This window comes from Festucalex cinctus, chromosome 4 (genome assembly GCF_051991245.1).
Source record: "Festucalex cinctus isolate MCC-2025b chromosome 4, RoL_Fcin_1.0, whole genome shotgun sequence".
NCBI classification, from domain to species: domain Eukaryota; kingdom Metazoa; phylum Chordata; class Actinopteri; order Syngnathiformes; family Syngnathidae; genus Festucalex; species Festucalex cinctus.
This window is the reverse complement of record NC_135414.1, coordinates 21,092,644-21,112,598: the sequence shown is the minus strand read 5'-3', so window position 1 is coordinate 21,112,598 and position 19,955 is coordinate 21,092,644. Positions and strand designations below refer to the sequence as shown.

General features: G+C 41.0%; 4 protein-coding genes across 11 annotated transcripts in view; 2 read left to right on the top strand and 2 right to left on the bottom strand.

Annotated features, from left to right (window-relative positions):
* Window positions 1-7,523, top strand: part of garre1 (granule associated Rac and RHOG effector 1) — a 30,328-nt gene extending 22,805 nt beyond the window's left edge. For 3 of the 4 annotated variants that reach the window (XM_077519669.1, XM_077519672.1, XM_077519671.1), the window contains exons 11-15: window positions 197-695; window positions 1,811-1,976; window positions 2,057-2,194; window positions 2,489-2,564; window positions 3,890-7,523. In XM_077519669.1, coding sequence (XP_077375795.1) covers window positions 197-695; window positions 1,811-1,976; window positions 2,057-2,194; window positions 2,489-2,564; window positions 3,890-4,228 — 1,218 coding nt within the window. In that variant the 3' untranslated portion in view covers window positions 4,229-7,523. The remainder of the gene's footprint in view (window positions 1-196; window positions 696-1,810; window positions 1,977-2,056; window positions 2,195-2,488; window positions 2,565-3,889) is intronic. The other variant, XM_077519673.1, reaches the window with a different exon arrangement.
* On the bottom strand, window positions 6,758-9,065 carry ss18l2 (ss18, like 2). The gene is made up of 4 exons (XM_077519677.1): window positions 8,867-9,065; window positions 8,619-8,695; window positions 8,318-8,414; window positions 6,758-8,246 (listed from the first exon to the last, which is right to left on the bottom strand). The coding sequence occupies exons 1-4, from the start codon at window positions 8,933-8,935 to the stop codon at window positions 8,190-8,192; spliced, it is 300 nt and encodes a 99-aa protein (XP_077375803.1). The 5' UTR covers window positions 8,936-9,065; the 3' UTR covers window positions 6,758-8,189.
* Window positions 9,066-9,322: 257 nt separating this feature from the next.
* lsm14ab (LSM14A mRNA processing body assembly factor b) lies at window positions 9,323-16,019 on the bottom strand. Of its 2 annotated transcripts, none has more exons than XM_077519668.1 (10): window positions 15,284-16,019; window positions 14,741-14,904; window positions 13,095-13,248; window positions 12,489-12,665; window positions 12,314-12,394; window positions 11,883-12,056; window positions 11,665-11,818; window positions 10,745-10,771; window positions 10,417-10,660; window positions 9,323-10,324 (listed from the first exon to the last, which is right to left on the bottom strand). In XM_077519668.1, the coding sequence occupies exons 1-10, from the start codon at window positions 15,405-15,407 to the stop codon at window positions 10,301-10,303; spliced, it is 1,323 nt and encodes a 440-aa protein (XP_077375794.1). In that variant the 5' UTR covers window positions 15,408-16,019; the 3' UTR covers window positions 9,323-10,300. The 2 variants fall into 2 exon arrangements, with proteins under 2 accessions (XP_077375794.1, XP_077375793.1); XM_077519667.1 differs by having other exon boundaries at window positions 11,883-12,077; window positions 15,284-16,018.
* LOC144017768 (transcription initiation factor TFIID subunit 4) overlaps window positions 15,041-19,955 on the top strand; it is a 74,159-nt gene continuing 69,244 nt past the window's right edge. For 2 of the 4 annotated variants that reach the window (XM_077519665.1, XM_077519663.1), the window contains exons 1-2: window positions 15,041-17,500; window positions 18,864-19,048. In XM_077519665.1, the coding sequence (XP_077375791.1) occupies window positions 16,108-17,500; window positions 18,864-19,048 (1,578 nt within the window). In that variant the 5' untranslated portion in view covers window positions 15,041-16,107. The remainder of the gene's footprint in view (window positions 17,501-18,863; window positions 19,049-19,955) is intronic. The other 2 variants (XM_077519666.1, XM_077519664.1) reach the window with 2 other exon arrangements.

Sequence of the window (19,955 nt, the reverse complement as noted above, 5' to 3'; positions counted from 1 at the left end):
CTAATTATACAAGTTCCTTTTGGATGAAACAAATGTATTAAATTATTTTAACATTTAAAAAAAAGTGCAAATGTATGAATTTAAACAACTCAAAAATCAGTATTAATAATATTTTTCTTTTGTTACGATTATGCTGATTTTGTAATTGTGGAGTGCAATAATTGACATTGTAATTGAATTTCGATTAATTGCACAGCCCTACTCCCCGGTTCTTTCCCATGGCGCGCAGACCTTGTCCCAGCCTCCGGCGCCGCCACCGTCACAACAACAACAACAACAACAACAACAACAAGCTCCCCCGCCTGCACCCCAGCAGCCGTCCTCCCAGGCGCTGCAGTACTACCAGCACCTCCTGCAGCCCATCGGACAGCAGCAGCCGCCGCCGCCCGCTCAACTTCCTCCCCCGCAGCAGAGGCCATCCAGCAAGTGGCCACCGGGCACATCCAGCCAGCAACCTCCGCCGGGAGGGTTGTCGCCCCTGGGTCCCATCGGCCAGTGGGGCGGCTCCCCGGGGCTGCCGGACCTGAGCTCGGATCTGTACAGCCTGGGCCTGGTGAGCACGTACATGGACAGCGTCATGTCCGAGGTGCTGGGCCAAAAGCCGCAGGGGCCCCGCAACAACACATGGCCCAACCGGGAGCAGAGTGACGGCATCTTCGGGGTCCTGGGAGACACGCTGCCTTTTGACCCTGCAGGTTAGTGTTCATTTTAGACGGTTTTAAATTTCGTCTCAGTTTTAATACAGTTTCAATCACACTTGTTAGTTTTTATCATATAGGAGTGTGACGATATATTTATATCGCAATAAATCATGATACTTTGTCTCCCGATAGATTATCGATACGCCTACGCCAAGTATCGCTATGTCATCTCCATTGTTCATTACTTATTGAGCAATTACTCGGCGGGCCACTAGGGGGAGCGCCTGATAAGAGTGGCTGGGAACTGTACGGAGGTCTTCAGCCGAAGAAGACTTATGAGCTTACTTTTACTTGCGTAAAACATTTCTGTCCAGCAACTGACTCAGTTTTGCATACGTTTCTATGAAAAAATGTATACTATGTCTTCAATTTTAAAGTTTTAAAACATTTTATGTTTTGAGTTTTTGAAGCACACATTAATATTGATGTAATTGGAAGTAATATTGAAGTAATTCTATTTATTTGCTTTTGTAGTGTTACACAAAAAATTATGTCAGTTTATAAAATGAAACAAATGACTGTGACTGATTGTTGTATGACAATAGCTTTTAAGACATAACTTTTTTTAATCTAGTTTTAGTCAACAAAAACTGTTGTAGTAACTAATGTTTTAGTCTAGGTTTAGTCAGGACAATCATTTTACCCTGTATGTTTTTTGTCAGCAGATTATGTCGGACATTTCAGATCTAAAACTATTTTACATACAATTTTCGCTTATCTTTTTGGTGAAAAAATAAAAAATAAAAGCAATATATCAACAAGTGGCTACTGTGGCACCATGTTAGGAGCTAGTAGCAGACAACATTTTACAAAATCATATAATTTCCATCTTCCAGTTTTTATTACGTGAAGTACATTTTTGTTTTGTCTTCATTAGTGTATGAAAATGCATACTGATTAAGTCCCAGTTATTGTTTATTAATGACTAGTTTTAGTCTGGTGAAAAATGTGTATTGACAAAATTTAGTTTTGTTTAGTTGATGAAATTAACACTACTGCAGGTACAACGTCAAAGCTGATATGGAACATGTACTAAATCAAGCATGGTAAAAAAAATTGAAAAAGCTGATGCGATCAGAAAGTCAATCCTCTCCTTCTCTCCTCGCCAGTGGGATCCGACCCGGAGTTTGCCCGCTACGTGGCCGGTGTGAGCCAGGCCATGCAGCAGAAGCGTCAGGTGCAGCATCCGCGTCGCCCCAGCAACCCTCGCAGCAACTGGCCCATGCCCGACGAGCAACACAGGACCTGGGCGCACCCCGAGTACTACAGCGAGGGGTCGGTTGCACCTCCTCTTGCACTAAACGACAATGCAGATGTTGAAGGATCAAAGAGTGTTTGTTTCTTTGCGTTGTCAGCGAGGCGGTTAACAGCAGCTGGTCGGCCAATCAGGGAGACTCTGCCAGTTCCAGTGATGAGACGTCCTCCGCCAATGGAGACAGCCTCTTCTCCATGTTCTCTGGACCTGACCTCGTGGCGGCGGTCAAGCAAAGGAGGTAAATTTAGCATTCAGGGGGGAAAAAAAACAAAGCAAGGGATTTGAAAATGTGGCCACAATAATATACAATATGTGGTTGAAGTTTGTTAGCATCAAAATGACATCTCAAGGAGAAATTCATCTTTGAAGAATACCCACAGATGACCCTAAAATGGCTGCCACAAACCAAAATAGCAATTCATTTGTTTTATTTTATTTTGTTTATTATTGGGTTTACTCACGATAGACAAAGATACGCAATTATTCATAGTTCTCGTCATACACAGTCATCAAAATGTGTGCGTGTGTGCAGGAAACACAGCTGCGGAGAGCCGGAAGCTTGCACACTGCCCTCGCCGCCCCTCCATCACATGGCTGACGACAGCCAGGTAACAAGCACTCATGCGCCACAAGGGGGTGGTAGAGAGCATGCAACAACACAGTACATTTTATTGAGGTTTTGTACATCCTTTTCTTTGGGAAAAATCTTTTTTTTTCTTTTTGTTGAAAAAAAATACAACTTAGAGTAATTCTTGTAATATAACTTTTTTCTTTTTTTCTTTACGTGTTCTCATAATACTGTATACATAATTGTTTACATAATACAAACTGAAAACGTTAGTCCTGTTGTAATACTACAAGTTAATTTTGGTGGTATTACAACTTTTTTTCTTTTAGTATAGAAATGGTTTTGTCAAAATTACAGCATTATTCTTGTAAAAAAAAAATGGTCAGGAAGTGTTGTTGTTGTTATTATTATTATTATTATTATTATTATTCTACATTACTCCTTGCAATATAAACATGTGTAATATTGTGTTGTTTTATTGTGTTGTTTATTGTGTTGACAAATACTTTATTGTAATATTACAAATGTTTTTTTTTTTTAATAGCTTTTCAATACCACTTTTTTTTTTCAGACCGAACCAAGTTACCAAGTACCACTAATAATAAGTAATAGTAATAATAAGTAATAGAAAGATACCACTAGTAGACTTGATAATATAAAATTTCCACTCCCAAAAACAATGACAGATAATAAAAATAAATATTCTTCTCCACATTTCCCAATATAGCATTTTCCTTAAAACTGCATATAATTAATAGCAATTTTCTATTCTTATAATTTGTAGTTACTGATAATGGCCACAAGAGGGCAGTATTTGCCAAAGTAGCAATTTTTTTAAAATTTTTTAACAAGTTTGGTTTCTTCATATTATGATGGTATAGTATGATCATTTCTACTATATTTTGTAGTATTTAACTTTTCCCCCTCTTGTTTTACCTTATTAATATTAATGATGATTATATATTTTTTTTAAGAAAAAAGTCATGACAAATTCCATTTTGATAATGAATTTTTTTTCTCCTTATTTACACTGTTTATCTTGTGACATTAAATTTTAATCTGGTAGTATTCCAACTTTTTTCTTCTCATATTGCAACTTTACGCTCAATGTCAAAACTTGGGAAATATTTCAACTACAACTTAATGTAGTAAGATTTTAAAAATGATTCTCAGAAAATGTTTTCATAACATTACAACTTTTGCCTTTTTCCTATATTTCAACTTCATACTGGCAATATTAGTTTCTTTGCAATATTAATTACATTTCAAGTTACTGTTTGTTTGTTCTCTTGAAATCACAACACTTGGTATGAAAAAGGAAAAAAGTAGTTGACCCTCTATCTTTTTTTGTGACATCTTCCTCAGGACAGCAAAACGAAAACGTGGCCTCCCAAAGCGCCGTGGCAGCACTCGGCCCACGGCGGCGGCGTGACCAATCCCAGCTCTTCCTTGTACCACCAGATGAATCTCGCGCCGCCCTCGTCGTCGCAATGGAGCGACTCCCTGCAGATGCTGCAATCGCCCGTGTGGTCGGCGGCCGGCGCCGACTGCTCGCCGTCGGCCGCCATCTCCTCGGCGTTCCCTTTCGCCCCCCAGCAGCAGCAGCAGCAGCAGCAGCAGCAGCAGCAGCTGAAAGGCATGAAGGCCTTCAAGTCGTTCCCCTTGAAACACGAGCACAGGTCGTCCTTCCTGCACCAGTACTGAGCCGGCCGCTACGCATGCTACATGCTAACAGTAAACACACTGGCTCTATCGACGCCATCTTTTTCACGTACTTCCACACGCACGCTATCGGGGCCATGCGGACAGGAAAAATGACATTTTTGTGGGAATGCTTCAACATTCCCACATATGTTATTGTGATTTTTATTCTCCACACACTTTTTTGCCGCCTAACAACTTCCACATAATACTTCCAATTTACATTGTTCAAATGTCAACTAGCTTCAAAAATTCACGCCTCCCGAGGTATATATCGTCTGATTCCAAATTACAGTATTTGCACAATTTAACATTTATTATCATCTTTTCCCCATTCATTTGCAATGGGACAGTCACTGAACTTTTTCTAAGTATCACGTGCCACACCCACTTCCATACATATAACTTATCATCATTACCAGGTGTTTGATACTGCTCTGTGTCACAGTTGGTAAAGCGCATTGACCAGTAACCCGGAGATTATAATTTGATCATTTATCTCTCAATGCTTTCAGCATTATCATGCAATTTCTCCAGAAATTGCACTTAGTCTAGTTAGAGAATGAAATTGAACTTGATCAGCAGAAAGTCAAAATTTCACAAAAAAATGAAGCCAGAGTTTAATGAGGGAAAAAAAAGTTGGAAATAGTTGTAATGTTACAAGAATAAAGTCAAAATTGTGGAGAATGTTTTCTTAAATAGAAAATAAATTTACCTTGATTAAAATTTACAATATGAAACATTCTTGTGGGGAAAAAAGTTGAACCTAGGGAAATTTTTTTTTTCGCTCACTATATAAATACAATATCAAATGCTAAAAAAAACAAAAACAAAGTGGAAAATTTAGACCTTTGAACTTGTTTTTCTTTATTAAAAAAAAAGAAGTAGAAGCTTTGCTTCATAATATTACAAATTGCAACTTACTTAACCGTTAAGAAGAAAATTATTGGTTTCATGATGGTCAAGTCAGAACTTGTAATATTAAAGAGAATAAAGTTTGTGGAGGAAAAAAATAATCATAGTCATATGAAAAGAATATAGTTAAATGTTTTTCCACAAAGTCCGAGCTTCATTCTCCTAATTGTTTTTATTCCTTTTTTGGTTAAGTTCCAATTTCATTCTCGTAAAATTTAGGCTAGTTATTAATTTTACTTTGATATAAGTATGTCAATTTGAGAAAAAAATTAAGAGGAAATTTTAACTGTGAATGTGGCAGCAAAGTCAGAAATCGTAACAATTACAACTTTTACTGTACTGCTTTATTCTTGTAACATGACATTTTTTTAATCATTTGCATTTATTTATTTTTTTACCAGCAACTTAGTTTTTCTCATATTATGTGACTTGTTGCTTGACACTGTATGACTTTATTGTTGTAATGCTACCATTTTTTATTCATATTACCCCTTTTCACGCTAAGACTTTTTTCCTCTTATTACGACTTTTGTTCTCATAACATTTCAACTTTTCTCAGAATGTTACAAAGTAATTTTGCAGCAAACATTGACATTTTTGTTCATACTTTAAAGGGATAGTTTGGATTTTTTTGACATGAATCTCTATTTTATCCTCACCTCCAGTGTGTGCGATCAGCACTGACTTACCCCTGACAGCGTTCTGTGACGAGTTCTGGTCCGGTGTTGGACCATAGGAAAATAGTCCGGCAAGTTGGCTGGGGCCTCCTAAATAAAGCGTTTTTTCTCCGAAACCCCCCCCCAAAAACAATTTGTGTATCACAAAACTCCCTCCTGAAAAAAAGTTAAACTCCATTACCGCCGGGCACTATTTTTCTGATTGTTCGCATCATTGCACGTTACCCTGTAGACAGCTGATAGTCGCGCCTTCTGCCTTCGAAAAGACCAACAACTTGTAGATTAGTGCGCGTCTATCAGCTGTATGCAGGGCGCCGTGCAGTGATACGAACGAACAGAAAAATAGTGCCCGGGGGTAATGGACTTTGACTTTTTTTTTTTTTTTTTTTCCTCAGGAGGGAGTTTTGTGATGCAAATGTATCACTCTTTTGAACACAAATTGTTATTAGGAGAAAAACGCTTTATTTAGGTGGGCCCAGCCAACTTGCCGGACTACTAAAATCCCAAACTATTTTTTCTTGTAACATTACGACTTTTTTTTAATGTCACAATTGAAATTTTAATTTACTTTCCATTTCCGCATGGCCTTGGTATGCTTACGTATATCACACGAAACCTATTTTGACATTTTCTCTCTTTCCCAACTACTACTAAAGTTACTCACTACTATTTTTAATATTCATATGACAAAGTGGTCGTTTCTCTGCCCGACAGAGAGTGTGGCATCTGCCCCTCCCTTCAAGGCAAGAGCTGGAGACTGCTTGAAAAAAGAAAACAAAACAAAACCAACCTTGTTTGTGTACAGCGAGCTGTAACTGCCAAATGTACAGCTAGCATGTACATGAAATGTCAATTTTCATTTTTCCTTACTTTTTTAAAGAAGCTTTGAGCAGGCTCAGCACAGTCAACACGCAAATACTACTTTTTTGTTTTGTTTATGATGATTTATTTTTCTCATCCAAGACACACACATACAGATATATGTTAAATGTGCCATTTTGCTGATGATAGCACTTGTTCCCAACCAAAGCAGGACACGGAACGGCCGTGCATTCGCTTAGCCCCCGCAAAATTGGACGCCGCGACTCCTCGTTTTATTTTCTCAGCAGTATTAATAAATGTAGTTCAAGGTTATTTTCCACTTTCCCGATTTATGTGAAAAAAGAAGCACACAAGTCGTCCATCTTTACCAAATATGCTAAAAAAAAAAAAAAAAGTTTTATTGGTTTTTACGGCAAAAGCCCCGAATGTTATCTTTTTTTGTGATGTTTGCAGATGCCAATGTTGCCTGTATTTATGACACCAGAAAAAAAAAAAAAAAAAAACTAACACACTTCAAAATGTTTACAGTTTTGCTGTACATACATATAAATATATCTATCTTTTTATAGTTAAATGTGCTTTGCACAATCAACATAGATGTTATGCTTTTTTTGGGGTCTGTTCGCTCCCTTAAAGCCTTTCTTTCTTTTCTTTACTTTTCTGAAGACAGACTTGTAACTGTTAGCTTCTATTTTTACCCGCCGTGCCAAACGGTATAACTATTATGGCGACAAGAGGAATCCAAAATAATGGTAACAGCTGAAGGGGGCAGGGCTGCTTGGCTTACGTTGCTTCGTGTTCTTTTCCGCTGGCGACTAGAAATCTTACCAGCAATGCAAAAAAAGAAAGAAAAAGAAAAAACAAGAATAAAAACTAGCAAGTTGTTTGTGCTGTCTCTTTTGTCCTTGAATATTCATATTACAAAATGACACCAAAGGAAAGAAATTAACGTGGTTTGCATTTATTTGTATTTACTAAGGTAGTATATCCATGAACAACACAACCGCTTGTGAGAAAAAAACAAAAACAAAAAAAAAAACTAAAGTGCAATTCCGTTAATACAGAAGAAAAACTGATAGTTGTGTGTGTGTTTTTTTTTACAAGAATAAAATGTAATATTGCACAAAAATGAGAAAAAAAATTGTCTCGAGCTATATATATTTTTTTGTTACCAGAATTATTTTTTTTTTCCTGCCAAAAACAATTTCAAAGAATGTCAAAAATTTCTCTTAACAGTTACTGTATTACAATTTTATTCTGGTAAAATAACATACACACTGTAAATCACAAAATAATCCTCGTAAAAATTGCAATCATTTTGACTTTATCTTGGTAATCTCAACACATTTCTCCTTGCATTATTACACCTTGAATTTCAGAAACCTTGCAACATTTTTCTTCACCACTATTCTTGTAAAATACTGTTTCAAGTAAACGATCATCTTTTCAGTATGACCCAAATGCGTCTTCATATAATGTGCAAAAATAAATCCAAAGAGGCAGAACGGCGTGGCATAAATAATTAGAATAAGTGGTATGTACGGTCTTTATCAACTTCCCTCATCGGTGTTGGCGCTCGGCTGAGTGGAGACTGAGCTTTGGTCGCACTGCAACAGACGAGCAAAAGGAGGGATGAAAAGCAGTAGAAATGAAAGTGCTTCTTGAAGGCGTTCCTTACAGTTGTCCCTGGCGAGGATGAAGATGCGTTGTCGGGAGGGCTGACGTCAGCCAGGGTTGCCAGGTACACAATGTTACGGTGCAGGAATTGCTGATATCTGCAGAGGCAAACCCTCAAAATTGACTTAATGTTACGCTCGCAACAAGATATTGGGACGCGCCAATGATGACATTGTAGTTAAAAAAATAAGTACTTACTCCCTTAAAGCATTTCAAGTTTTGTAATAAACTAAGCAAGTAAAAAAAATAATACTCTTGTAAGACTTAAATTCCAACCTTATTGCCAGTGTGTTTTGACTTACTTAACACACTCCACGGCTCGTCCCTTCTGCATGTACTCGACAATGCATCGTATTAACTGGTCGTTTTCGTCCAGTAGCTGGGGAAGGAAAACAACATAAGGAGAAGGGTGACAAAAGTGTGCTGTCTTGTAACCAGCGACAGCTAGCTATGACGAGGCTAATGTTAGACTAACATGTTATTGTACGATTGGAGGAGGCAACAAATCAACATTTTGACTTAATTCAGCCTTTTTAATGTTGCGATTTACCCTCTGTATGGTTTCGTGGTTGATTTTGGCATCGCCGCGAAGTTTCTGGGGCACAAAAACTATCGACATCTTACGCTTGCATCGAAAAACTCTTGCTTCTTCTTCGCTTCCTTTCTACTCTTCTTCGTTCCTTCTTTGGCGAGTAGCAAACTTCCATTTAGAAGAGCTCACAGCCCCATCTGTCGTACAGCGGCGGTGGTTGTGGTACGAGTGGGGTGGACGTCAGTCGCTAGAGACGATTATATAACCAAAAATCGCTCAAAAACGAATGCATTTTATTTTTACTAAAATAAAGTATCATAAACTTCCATGTTTATTAGAGACTTATTTGCCATATTATATTACGATTTTACCATTATTCTAAAAAATAATAAAAAATTGCTAGATTATCGACAATGAGAACTTCGAAAAAATCATTACTTTGTTTAAACTTAAATAAAACAAGGGACATGAGTATTATGCTCTTTTGAACTCTTTATTTTTCTAAATGTAAAAACTCAATTTTTACTGATACTTTCAAGGAGGAAAACAACAATTCCTTGGTTTTCAAAATGTTCCAGAAGCTCGGAAGAAGTAACAAACTTACGAAAACTAAACAGTTGCAGATGGTTCTCTAGATATAATTTTCCCATCCGTCTCGGGCTGGTTTCAAATCGACGGCTCGGTCATCATGCAGTGTCGGGCTCACGTGTGCAACATTAACCTATACATATACATAATGGTCTGTTTGCCATTTATTTATTATTTTCCACGTATTTATTATTTCACCATTTGCAACAAGTTCATCACCTCCTAGTGCTTTTTTTTAAAAATCAATACATCTGCCAGAAAGCATCAACATTAAAGGGAGAGCTGTAGAAAAATCCCCGCCCATCCACCCAACCTACATTGAAGGCACGCCCTAAATACAAAGTGGAGCCAAAATAATGAAAATATACTAATCATTCATGTCACATATCCAGTTGCTGTCCCTTTTTGTTTGAGAGAAAACTAAACAAAAAGCTTCACAGAAAGATACTGGGGATGCCATTGTGAGGGAAAGTGGCTGACCGGGGAGAAGAATGCAAACTTTTTGGCTGCTGGCTAACTACTGAAAGCGCTCTCGGAGGAGAAAAAAACAGTTAATAGTGGACTTCTCGACACACATTTCATCATGCCGGATGCGCTCAAATTTGGTTTCCTTCAGGCTGTCGCCACACAATGTCCCGTTCAAAATGAAACAAAAGAAGAAGAAGAAAAAAATAAAGCTATCTAAGCACAGTCAGCTCGCTGACCAACTCCGCTTATTTACACCACTCGTAATTAATCAAGATCAAAGGAGAAGAAAAACGAAAAGGTGACACGCTGCTGCGTCTTCTTCTTTCCTGGCAAATGTCGGGACCCAAGAACATGTTTTGAAAGAGCTACGATTGGTCGTCGTCCAAGTGGGCGGGACTACGCCGCCACCTTGTTGTCCTTCTGAAACAGACAATGACAGCCAAATCAAACAACTTGGAAAAACTACTCTCCTACAGTAATAACGTCAAATAAAACTGTTTGTAGATATTTACCGTATATTCAAAATCGGAGAACTCGCGGCCTCCTCGTCCTCCCCGGAAGCCGCCTCGGAAGCCGGGCGGCGCCCCTCGAGGCTGGCCGAAGGAGCCCCGGCCGGCTGGCCGGCCCCGCCCCCCGCGGGGCGCCATGTAGCCTCTGCCGCCACGGTACCCCCCTCGGCCGCGATGGTGCCTCAGCGGGATGCCGAATGTCTCTGCGTTCATCCGCCGCTCTTCCGCCCAGGTCGACCTGCGCTCTCTGCCACGCAAAACGCACAAGCACCGTCAGCCATTTCGTGGATGACCGATCGAGCGAAAAGCTGCTAAACATGCGACTCCGTACCTTGTGAATCCTCCATCATGCGATTTACTAAAAAAACACAAAAAAGGGTATAGCATGAGTGTATGAAGCAAAATGTAAACCCAATTACAATTTTAATTATTACACTCCACAATTACAAAAATCAGCATAATCAATCATAGATTAATATTAATTTACAAAAAACAGCAATAATCGTAAAAATAGATTAATAGAAATTTTGAGTTGTTTTGAGTTTTTTAAATTTTAAAATAACTACTAAATTCAGTTTCATCCAAAAGGAACTTGCATAATTATAGTGTTTCAAAGAATTTTATTTGTCTTAACATTTTTTACATTTAAACATGTTCTGGTTTTGGACCCAAAAAAAAAAAGATCGACATAATCGTGATTTAAATTTTTACCAAAATAATCGTGATTAATATTTCTTCATAAATCGAGCAGCCCTACTTGAGCATATACATTTTTTGGTGTTAAAACCTCTGAAGTCACATATTGTGAACGCACAAAAATTTCAGGCAATATTAAAAAATTAAAAATAAATGATTGGAAAAAATTACAACCCTATCATGGTTATAGACTTATAAATAACTTTTTTTTATTTTTTTTTAACTATGAATTATAAAATTCTCAACATTTTTGGGCATATCACACTGATAAAATAAAATACTTTTTTTCTTACCTTACTACTCATCATACGTTTTTTTTTTTTTTTTTTTAACCATTACAAATCCAGTTTTGTAATATTACACAATACCCTCATTATATAAACTATTCTGCAAGATTTCCCCCAGTGCTCTATTAGCCTGGCGGCCCACGCTAAGCCCCTCCCCCGTCACGGATGGCGCCAAGAAAATTGTAGGTGGAAAAGCGTCGTTTTAATTTTTGTGCTGAACCTTAGCTGTTCCATTTTATTCTAACAATGACAGCAATATCGTAAATACTTGGAATCGTTGCAGGACAGGTTGTCGAAGAAGGACTTGGTCTTGTCGTAGTAACAGGGAGGTACGGTCGCCTCCTCTTCCTCAACCGACGCCTCCGCACTTGGATGTTCGGGGTCGGCTTCCTCGCCATTTGGCGTCTTTTCCACCTTGTCATCTATGGATTAAACATAACAAACAGTTAAAACGTAAATGATAACTAAGCATAATGTGTCCATCACCTTTGAGCTTGAGCTTGTTCTGCAGCTCCTTGTCGATGTCGTCCTTGTGGAACTGAGCGTTGGCCGTCTCAAAGTCAAAGTCCTCCTCGAACTTCATCATACCATCCCGGCGCACGTTCACTTTGCCCCGGCTGCGGCTGCCCCGCCCTCTTCCGCGACGCACCGGTTGGGTGCCTGCAGACAGGTAGCACTGACCTGTCAATACAAATGTACAGTGCGCGTTTCAATTGACATACAGGTACACAAGGCAGGTAAGTACGGAAATGAGGACTTGTCAATATGGGAAAAAAAAAAAAAAAAAAAAAGATCACAATTTTTCCATATCGTCCGATCTCCATTATGAGGTTGTAACTACAACACGGGGTCGAGCATAAAGTCGTGATTAAAAAAAGATTTAGTGCATTTGCTTACATAAGATGCAAACTACAAACCTCCTTGACGTCTGTTGGGGTCCCTGTTTTCAACAGCGGTACGCTCATGATCCCCATGACTCACTTTCACCATTTCAGGGGCTAAACCACATGGAAAAAAAATCCACGTTCACATACTCGAGACAACCAAATAAGAACTCAAGCCCAAGTGTAGTCGAGAGAGTTTGATTATCACCCTTTCTCTGCTCTAGGAGGTCCGGGGGCTTTTGGTTGCCGACGGGTCGAGGCGCCGGGGCTGCCGCTTGACTCCTTTGTCCGAGCGCTTGCGCCGGGATGGTTGAGGAGGGGGCCTGCGTGGCCTGATCTAGGACGGAGCTCTTTGCAAGCGAGTCCAGCTGAGGACTGGCGCGTCCTGTGCAAACAACAAGATAAAAGTTTTTCAAGGCCTTCAAAGACGGATCGGTCCAATGTGGGTGTTAAACGTCAGGATTATCTTGCCGCAGCCGTTCAACAACACCGGTTATCAGGTTGAGTGTATGTGGGGGGAAGGGAAGGCCGAACCGAGGCGAGGAGGGGGGGGGCGCATCTCGGTACTCCCAAGAAACGTATCTCCGCATTTGGCTGCAAAATGCCTACATGTGTAGCGGTAAATTACACAAATCGCCAGTTTTAAAGGCTGTGGACGAACATTTCACCCGTAAGTATGACTTAAAAAAAATAAATAATTGATTTTGTCAAGAAGAAGAATCTTAAAACTATGTTGTTCCCCCCCAGACTATAAGCGCACATCAAAATCTGAAACCAGTCATGACAATTTCAACGTCACTTAACATCATCTTACCTCCGGGTGCACCAAATTGCGGCGCGCCCATGGGTGTGCCACCAAACTGTCCATAGGTTTGCACAGGGGCCCTGCTAAAGGGCGCGTACGGCGCGGCAGACTGGAATGACGCCGACGGGCCCGCCGCGCTGCTGCTGCTCGATCCAAGGGAGGACTGCAACCACAAATGCCAACATTGGTAAATAGAACACTTGAACTCTAATTCACGTGGATTATTGGCTCAATTGAGTTATTTTTCGTTTGTTCTTTTAGAACCTAGGACAGGAAAGGGCCATTCGAGCACATCATCTTTCGGGGCAGAGACATGCATAATGAATGAAATCACTTCTATTTTGGTCTCTTAACTCTTAGAACCAAGATATGAATTATAGGCAGAACCTTTGACTGTTTAACAATTCTTTGCGATTTAGTATGTGCTTTGCTTAAATAAGAGAAGAATGTTCATGTGCAAAAACATGCAAGAAAGCACTAACTGATTTCTTTTGTCAGTCATTTCAAACACTGATTCATTACACAGCAAAATATTCCAAGGTAAGCTTTTTTTCCCACATAAGACTTACCCCCCCCAAAAAAAAGAAAAAAAAAAAGAAAAAAAAAAGATGTTTTAAGCCCAAGGTCAAACATGTGGCCGGGTGGTCCGCGAAGTTTAATACACCGCCATTATTTTAGGCTCACCACAACTTTTGGTGCAATGTAATAAGTGAAGCGACTGACAATAAATTTTTTATGCATGATGGCCTTTAACATTCGAATTCTTCTAAGTTCTACACGATTTTTTTTTATTTGCCATGAAGTGATGACTTCAAAATAAAAACCAGAGACACTTTTCTCACATGTCAAAACAATGTTTGACAGAATTGCATTTTCAATACATGAAGGGCAGACAGAGAGATTAACTGAAACGAGAGCCAGTCTTTTTCTTATTGACTTTTAAAAAGTTTCCCGTCAAGAAACCTGCGCCAACAGTCATGCAAACACTAACTCTTAACTAAAACATTGTCTTAATTGTCCTTGTTATTATAAGCAGTGGATTTAAGAACATGTATTCTATAAAGACGACGGCCATTGAAATGCATGGGGAAAAAAAAAAAAAAAAAAAGAAATTTGAAGGAAAAATAATCTGAATATGCCAATCCACGGGGTGCCGAACCGCAAGTATGCGTCGATTGACTGTACTGTTCACCACCTCTACTTGCTGCTGAAAGTGAGAATCAAAAGATTTAGCTGTAAAAGCACGCTCAGGAGCTTCTGCAGCACAAACGTAGCATGGTAATCTGCCATTGCAATTGTAAATGAAGATGTGTTTGGAATTCGATGGAGTCAGAACTCCATCTTCCCGACAAACAGCGCAAGGACATCATTCATTCCGAGTGACTCCAACACCGGGCAGCATTTACTGTTTCATGTGCAAGTAGAATATTAAATTAGCAGTTGATCAGCAAAACTGCATCCAATTGTTTTCAAAATGTCGAACTCGGGCCATAAAATTACGTGACCAAGTCCGACAGGCTCTCGTACTCAGCACTCAGTTACTTCAGACTCAAAATGTGGAACGCAAACCATTCGCCAGAGTCTGTGTGTAATTATCAACTTGATTGCGACCACCTGTTTCTCCCAATGAATGTATGCTGTCAAAAACGATTCACCTGAACGATGGCTGGGTCTTGAGGGAGGCTGCTGGTAGCTTTAGGAGGCTCGCATACAGTCAAGTCCTTAATGTCGCTTCCCCTGAAGATGATGTACTCAAACACCTCATCCCGAGGGGGTATGGGCCTTTCGGTGGGCCTGTCCTCAGTTCCAAATGAGCGAACTGTTTGGAGAAAGGAGCATTGTCAAATCACATAACGGTGGTTGCAATGTTGCATGAGATTCGCATATAAATGACATCATAAAGCAGGAAAAGATTTAAGGCTATCCAGCATTTATATATGGCCAACATTGTTTAAGTGCGATTCCTTCCAAAATTGTTAAATAGATATTTTAATGTGTCTGAAAAGTTTAACAAACTCATTTTTGAATTAGCTAACACAAGCTAGCACCAACACAACGTAAACAAAGGGCACACGTTAGCTCGCTGGCTAAACTACGAAAAAAAACCCCGCTGTCATCATTGCTCACGAAAGTCACCAAAATCGGTTGCTTAGGTGAGTTTTAGAAACACAACACATCCGCTTCATGACCGGGCTTACCTTTGGCGAGAGCTACGGTGGAATTTTCAGTGTCTATGGTGTATAAAATTCCTTCATAGCGAATCTCGGCCTTGGAGATGAGGCTAATTTTGCTACCGATATACGGCGTTCCTCCTCCGCTCATTTTCGCCGCTTTTAATCTCTAGCGCACCCGTTTGGCTTTTAAATGCTTCTCTCTCAATAGAGGCGTTAAAATTACGAAGCTCAAGACTGCGATTTCAACACGAGTTAGCCGGAGAAAGTAAGTTAGGAAGTGAGTTTCTCTCGTCCGTGTCCAAATTGATTTCTACGACACGACATGGCCGTGATAGTTATTTTCAACCACCGCAAAGGATTGTGGGAGGCCAGGCTGGCGCGGCTGCCGAAGTTACACCCACCGCTTCCTCTCTGTTTTCTTTACGACGTAATTAATTTGCACACATTAATGATAACTTTGGTTGTATTTCAAGACTATTACGAAGAGGCCATATGAAGAAATAAGCAGGCAAGAATCAAGACGTTTCCATTTTTGTTTTATCGCGAGTTTCCACGGGATCCCTTCGCCCTGCCCCCATGTTGTCTGCTCGCAAATTCAGAAATATAACATTTGCTACGATATATACTTTCGAATATTATTATTGACTCGTAAAAACATCCTGTACGTGACAATGTACATCGTTCGACTGTATTTACAAATTAAGAACTGAAAAGGAAAGAGAAAATACGACGATTTCGCCTCGCTCTTGAAAAAAAAGAAAGTCTAATGACGTCAGACTCATTCCCACAATGCCTAGTAACACGCATGCGCACAGTAAAAAGAAAAAGACAGCAATCGGAGATCAGAGATGGCGGGCCCCTCCGACCCCCTGGAAGATATGCTCTTTTCCGAGGTGGATGAGAAGGCTGTGAGCGACTTGGTGGGCTCTCTGGAGTCTCAGCTCTCCGGCCAGAGCAACTCGGCGGGCAAAACCGACGAGAGCCGAGCCGCGGGCTCAGTTGCTCCCGCTAACCATCACTTGGGGAAAACGCTACCAGCTCCGGTGGGCTCCACAACACTAGATCAACAACAACAAGGGCGCCGTAATAAAACAGACATGCGCCAGGATTTAAATTCCACGGAAAAAACTGTCACATCTCCTTCCCAAGGCAGCACCCTTTCCTCCGCTGAAACCCCTGCAGCCACCGCCGCTGCCGCCAGCAACAGCGGCGCTCAATCACATGGAGCATCCATCACAACACTACCCGCGTCCGGCTTGTCAACTTCCCCGCCGCCGGCCAGCAGCATCAGCACCGCCGCCACCGCGAAGGCTTCCCCGGACTCAGGTGAGCCCCACACGGACGTTTCGAAACGACGCCTCATTACCCCGCGACGGAGCGCCTCGGCTCGGATTAAGAGTTTGAACGGTGCCGCCGTGACCGCCCGAGGGAACGGCAGCGGCAGCAGCCCCGCGGCGGGGACCGACGACGCCTGCGGCAGCCCCGCGGACCCCCGGCCGGTGAGCGCCTCAGCCATCAATACGTCGACGTTCACCCTCGCCAACGCCAGTCTACCTGCGGGTCAGTCGGCCATCGCCCTGGACCGGGGCACCCCCACCATCGCCTTGCACAGACTCCCCAGTCACATCGTGGCCAGCATAGCCCAGAACGGGACCAGTGTGTCGGCGTTGGCCCCGCAAGGTGCTCAGACGCCTCCTGTCACCTCGCCCCCATCTGCCTCCCCATCCTCCTCCTCACCACCTGCACAGGAGAATCACACTAAAACCGCCTCGGACCCTTCAGGGGCTCCCAGCGAATGTCAGTCCAAAAGTGTCACCACAAGCTCTGTCATAAACACTGTTTCCTCCGTTGCCGTGACAACAACACCCACCATCAGCACCACCACAGTAACTCACCCTTTAACCACAACCACTACTACAACCACAACCACCACAACCATAGCGGCCGCCCTAGTTACAACAAGCTGCGTCGGTGGCCAGGCCACATCGGTGACCACTACGATCAGCACGGTCCGGCCCACCATCGCCGCCGCCTCTGCCATACCTGCCATCCCCGCCTCCCCTGCCATTCCTGCCATCCCCGCTGCCCCAGCCGCCCCAGCCGCAGCCTCGCCAACCACGCAGACCACGACACGGCCTGGTCTGGCCGCAACTCAGAGGATCGTTGCACCTCAGCTCATTGTCAGACCGCCCCAGCAGCAGACCACCATCCAGCTGCCACCCGGGTTCACCATCCCGTCTGGTAAGGCTCACCCCCTCTTCCCCAATGTCCCAACATAGACAGTGACACTATATTTTTGTAGTAGTGGGAAATACAAATACTTCATTCCTGTATCTTAGATATTGTTCATTTCCCATACACACATACGACATATCTTTTCAATATGCACTAACAACCTTTCTCTATCGTTATTAAATTGATGGATAAGCCTCAATCAATATTCCTCACAAAAGGTAAAGCATATTTTTATTTGATACATGAATTGCAGGTACTTGTTTCTGCAGGTGCAGGCACCATTTGAACTCTGCATAACTTCTGTTCCTTTTGTTATGTTTGCATATGCACTGTATGATCATTTTTATGCTGTTTCAAGCGCCCTCTTGAATACCGTGACCAATGTCCCATAAACAATCGACACATTTATGGCATGTATACGTTCACAATTTCACAGTTTCAAGATTCCCAGCAGTGCCACAGTTTTCCTTGATTTAACACACACTGGTGAATAAATTTCATGGGTCAAATTTGACTGGGAACAATCTCTGTATACACAAACTTGACTCACATGCAGACTGAAACACTTCTCAAACCGAAGTTGCATTCATGAGCGGAAATGTGTTTTTTTCAAACTGTTTTCACTACTTTAAATTAGTTAATATTGCGTAAAAAAATCTGACCAAGTGGGGATGCACCATTAGTATTGATTTGTGTGTGAAAAAAATAATAATAATAATTTGAACATATTTGGACATAGGAAGTTTCCACTGGACAACATTGATATGTAATTACATTATAAAAACCTGTACAACACTTGTAATGTGAGAGTCAGTTTAAATGCTGCTGGAAGTTGGCTTGGAACTGCACTGCACTGCACATTTTTCGATATAGTCTAATATTCAAGTATGAGTATGACAGGGCCAAAAGCATTTCACTAGCTAGGACGCCTGTTGTTACAAAAACAACAACAACAAAAACAACAACTGTAATGAACATTTCCAGTTAACCTTGTAAGAGATGCTGTTGACCCTGGGAATTTTTTTGCACTTTTTGCTTTTCTTTGAAATTAAAGCAGCTACTGTATCATGGGAAGTTTAACATTTTGGTTATTTTATTTTAATTTATTTTATTCCCTTTTATGAATCACAATGCACTGAAATGTAATTGACTTGAACCAAGCCTCAAACTATAGCACAGCCCACAATACTGTCTGCCACTAATTTCACATTTTCTACCGAATTTTTGGATTTCCTCAGTATAAAAATCTGATCTAGTATGTTTGTGAATGCATACTGACTACTGGTTCCCTCCCACCCTTCGCCACCTCTCCAGCTTCTTTCTGTACCCCCCACAATTTTGTCTAATTAATATCCGCTTGCTTCCTCAGGCATGGTGCTTGTCCGGACCGAGCTGGGCCAGTTGGTGTTGGTTCCTCAGCAGGCTTTGGCTCAAGCTCAGGCACAGGCGCAGGCTCAAGCGCAGGCTCAGGGTCAGGTCCAGGCCCAGAATAACATCTCTCCGCGACCCGCCACTCCCACTACGGGCACGTCCTTCAGAGTCAGCACTCCCCAGGTAACGTGGACCACTACAAACATTTTAGAGATGTTTTTGGGGAAAAAAAATGGACATTCTGAAATGTATTCAAAGGAAATACACAATGTTCAAATGATGTGTTAAAATTTCAAATTAACTGTGAAACGTGTGGGGTCAAATCACAACAAAAACACATTAAAAAAAACAAAAGGCCAACGAAAAGGCAGAAGTCACAACAAATTCATATCATGTTTGTCTGCTTCACGATCAGTATTGTATTTTTGTGCATTTTTATTTATTTATTTATTTTTTTGCAAATCATGTTCCTAAAGTAAGACCACTGTCTTGAAGGATGGGCATCTCAGTGTACCTTAAAAGTGAGCATCAAAAAATTAAAATTTGTGCACGTGGATTGCTTTTACTTTATAAAGCGGACGTCCTGACAATTCAAAATGCCACCAACTTTTTTTTTTTTTTTGAAAAATAGGCCGGTAAAGTTGCAGATGGATTTTGAAACCCTGTCGTAGATGTCAAATAATTCAAGAACCCAGTTCAGCAAGCATCAAGGATTATCTCCGGGCTTGATTTGGCTTTTTCTTTGAGTTTTTGACTTTTCATGGATTTTTTTTCGGCACTTGAGTGACACTTATGATGAGGAAAAAGTAGTGTATGGTGGATTTTTTTTATTTTACTTTTAAAGGTCAAAACTAGGGGTGCACCGATCACAATTTTCCGCCCGATCACCGATCCCCGATCTTTTAAAAAGTCCGACCTGCCGATCCCGATTTTTGTCGATACCGATTTTTTTTTCCCATTACAAGCAGCATATACCTTCAGTGTTCCAATCTTGTTTTTTTGGAAAACATTGAACAATATTGGCAAAATAATACAAATGGGTTGTTTTATTTGCACATGAAGTAGTTCTCGCAAATAAAAATGAAAATCC

What these genes read in the sequence shown, in the direction of transcription:
- ss18l2 (XM_077519677.1), bottom strand. Translation starts at nt 8,935, where the DNA reads ATGTCGATAGTTTTTGTGCCCCAGAAACTTCGCGGCGATGCCAAAATC. An exon ending in ACCACGAAACCATACAGAGG is followed by an intron (nt 8,696 to 8,866) that starts GTAAATCGCAAC and finishes TTCCTTCCCCAG; the next exon opens with CTACTGGACGAAAACGACCA. An exon ending in CGAGCCGTGGAGTGTGTTAA is followed by an intron (nt 8,415 to 8,618) that starts GTAAGTCAAAAC and finishes TTGCCTCTGCAG; the next exon opens with ATATCAGCAATTCCTGCACC.
- lsm14ab (XM_077519667.1), bottom strand. Translation starts at nt 15,407, where the DNA reads ATGAGCGGAGGAGGAACGCCGTATATCGGTAGCAAAATTAGCCTCATC. An exon ending in CACCGTAGCTCTCGCCAAAG is followed by an intron (nt 14,905 to 15,283) that starts GTAAGCCCGGTC and finishes TTCTCCAAACAG; the next exon opens with TTCGCTCATTTGGAACTGAG. An exon ending in TCTCCGATTTTGAATATACG is followed by an intron (nt 10,325 to 10,416) that starts GTAAATATCTAC and finishes TGTCTGTTTCAG; the next exon opens with AAGGACAACAAGGTGGCGGC.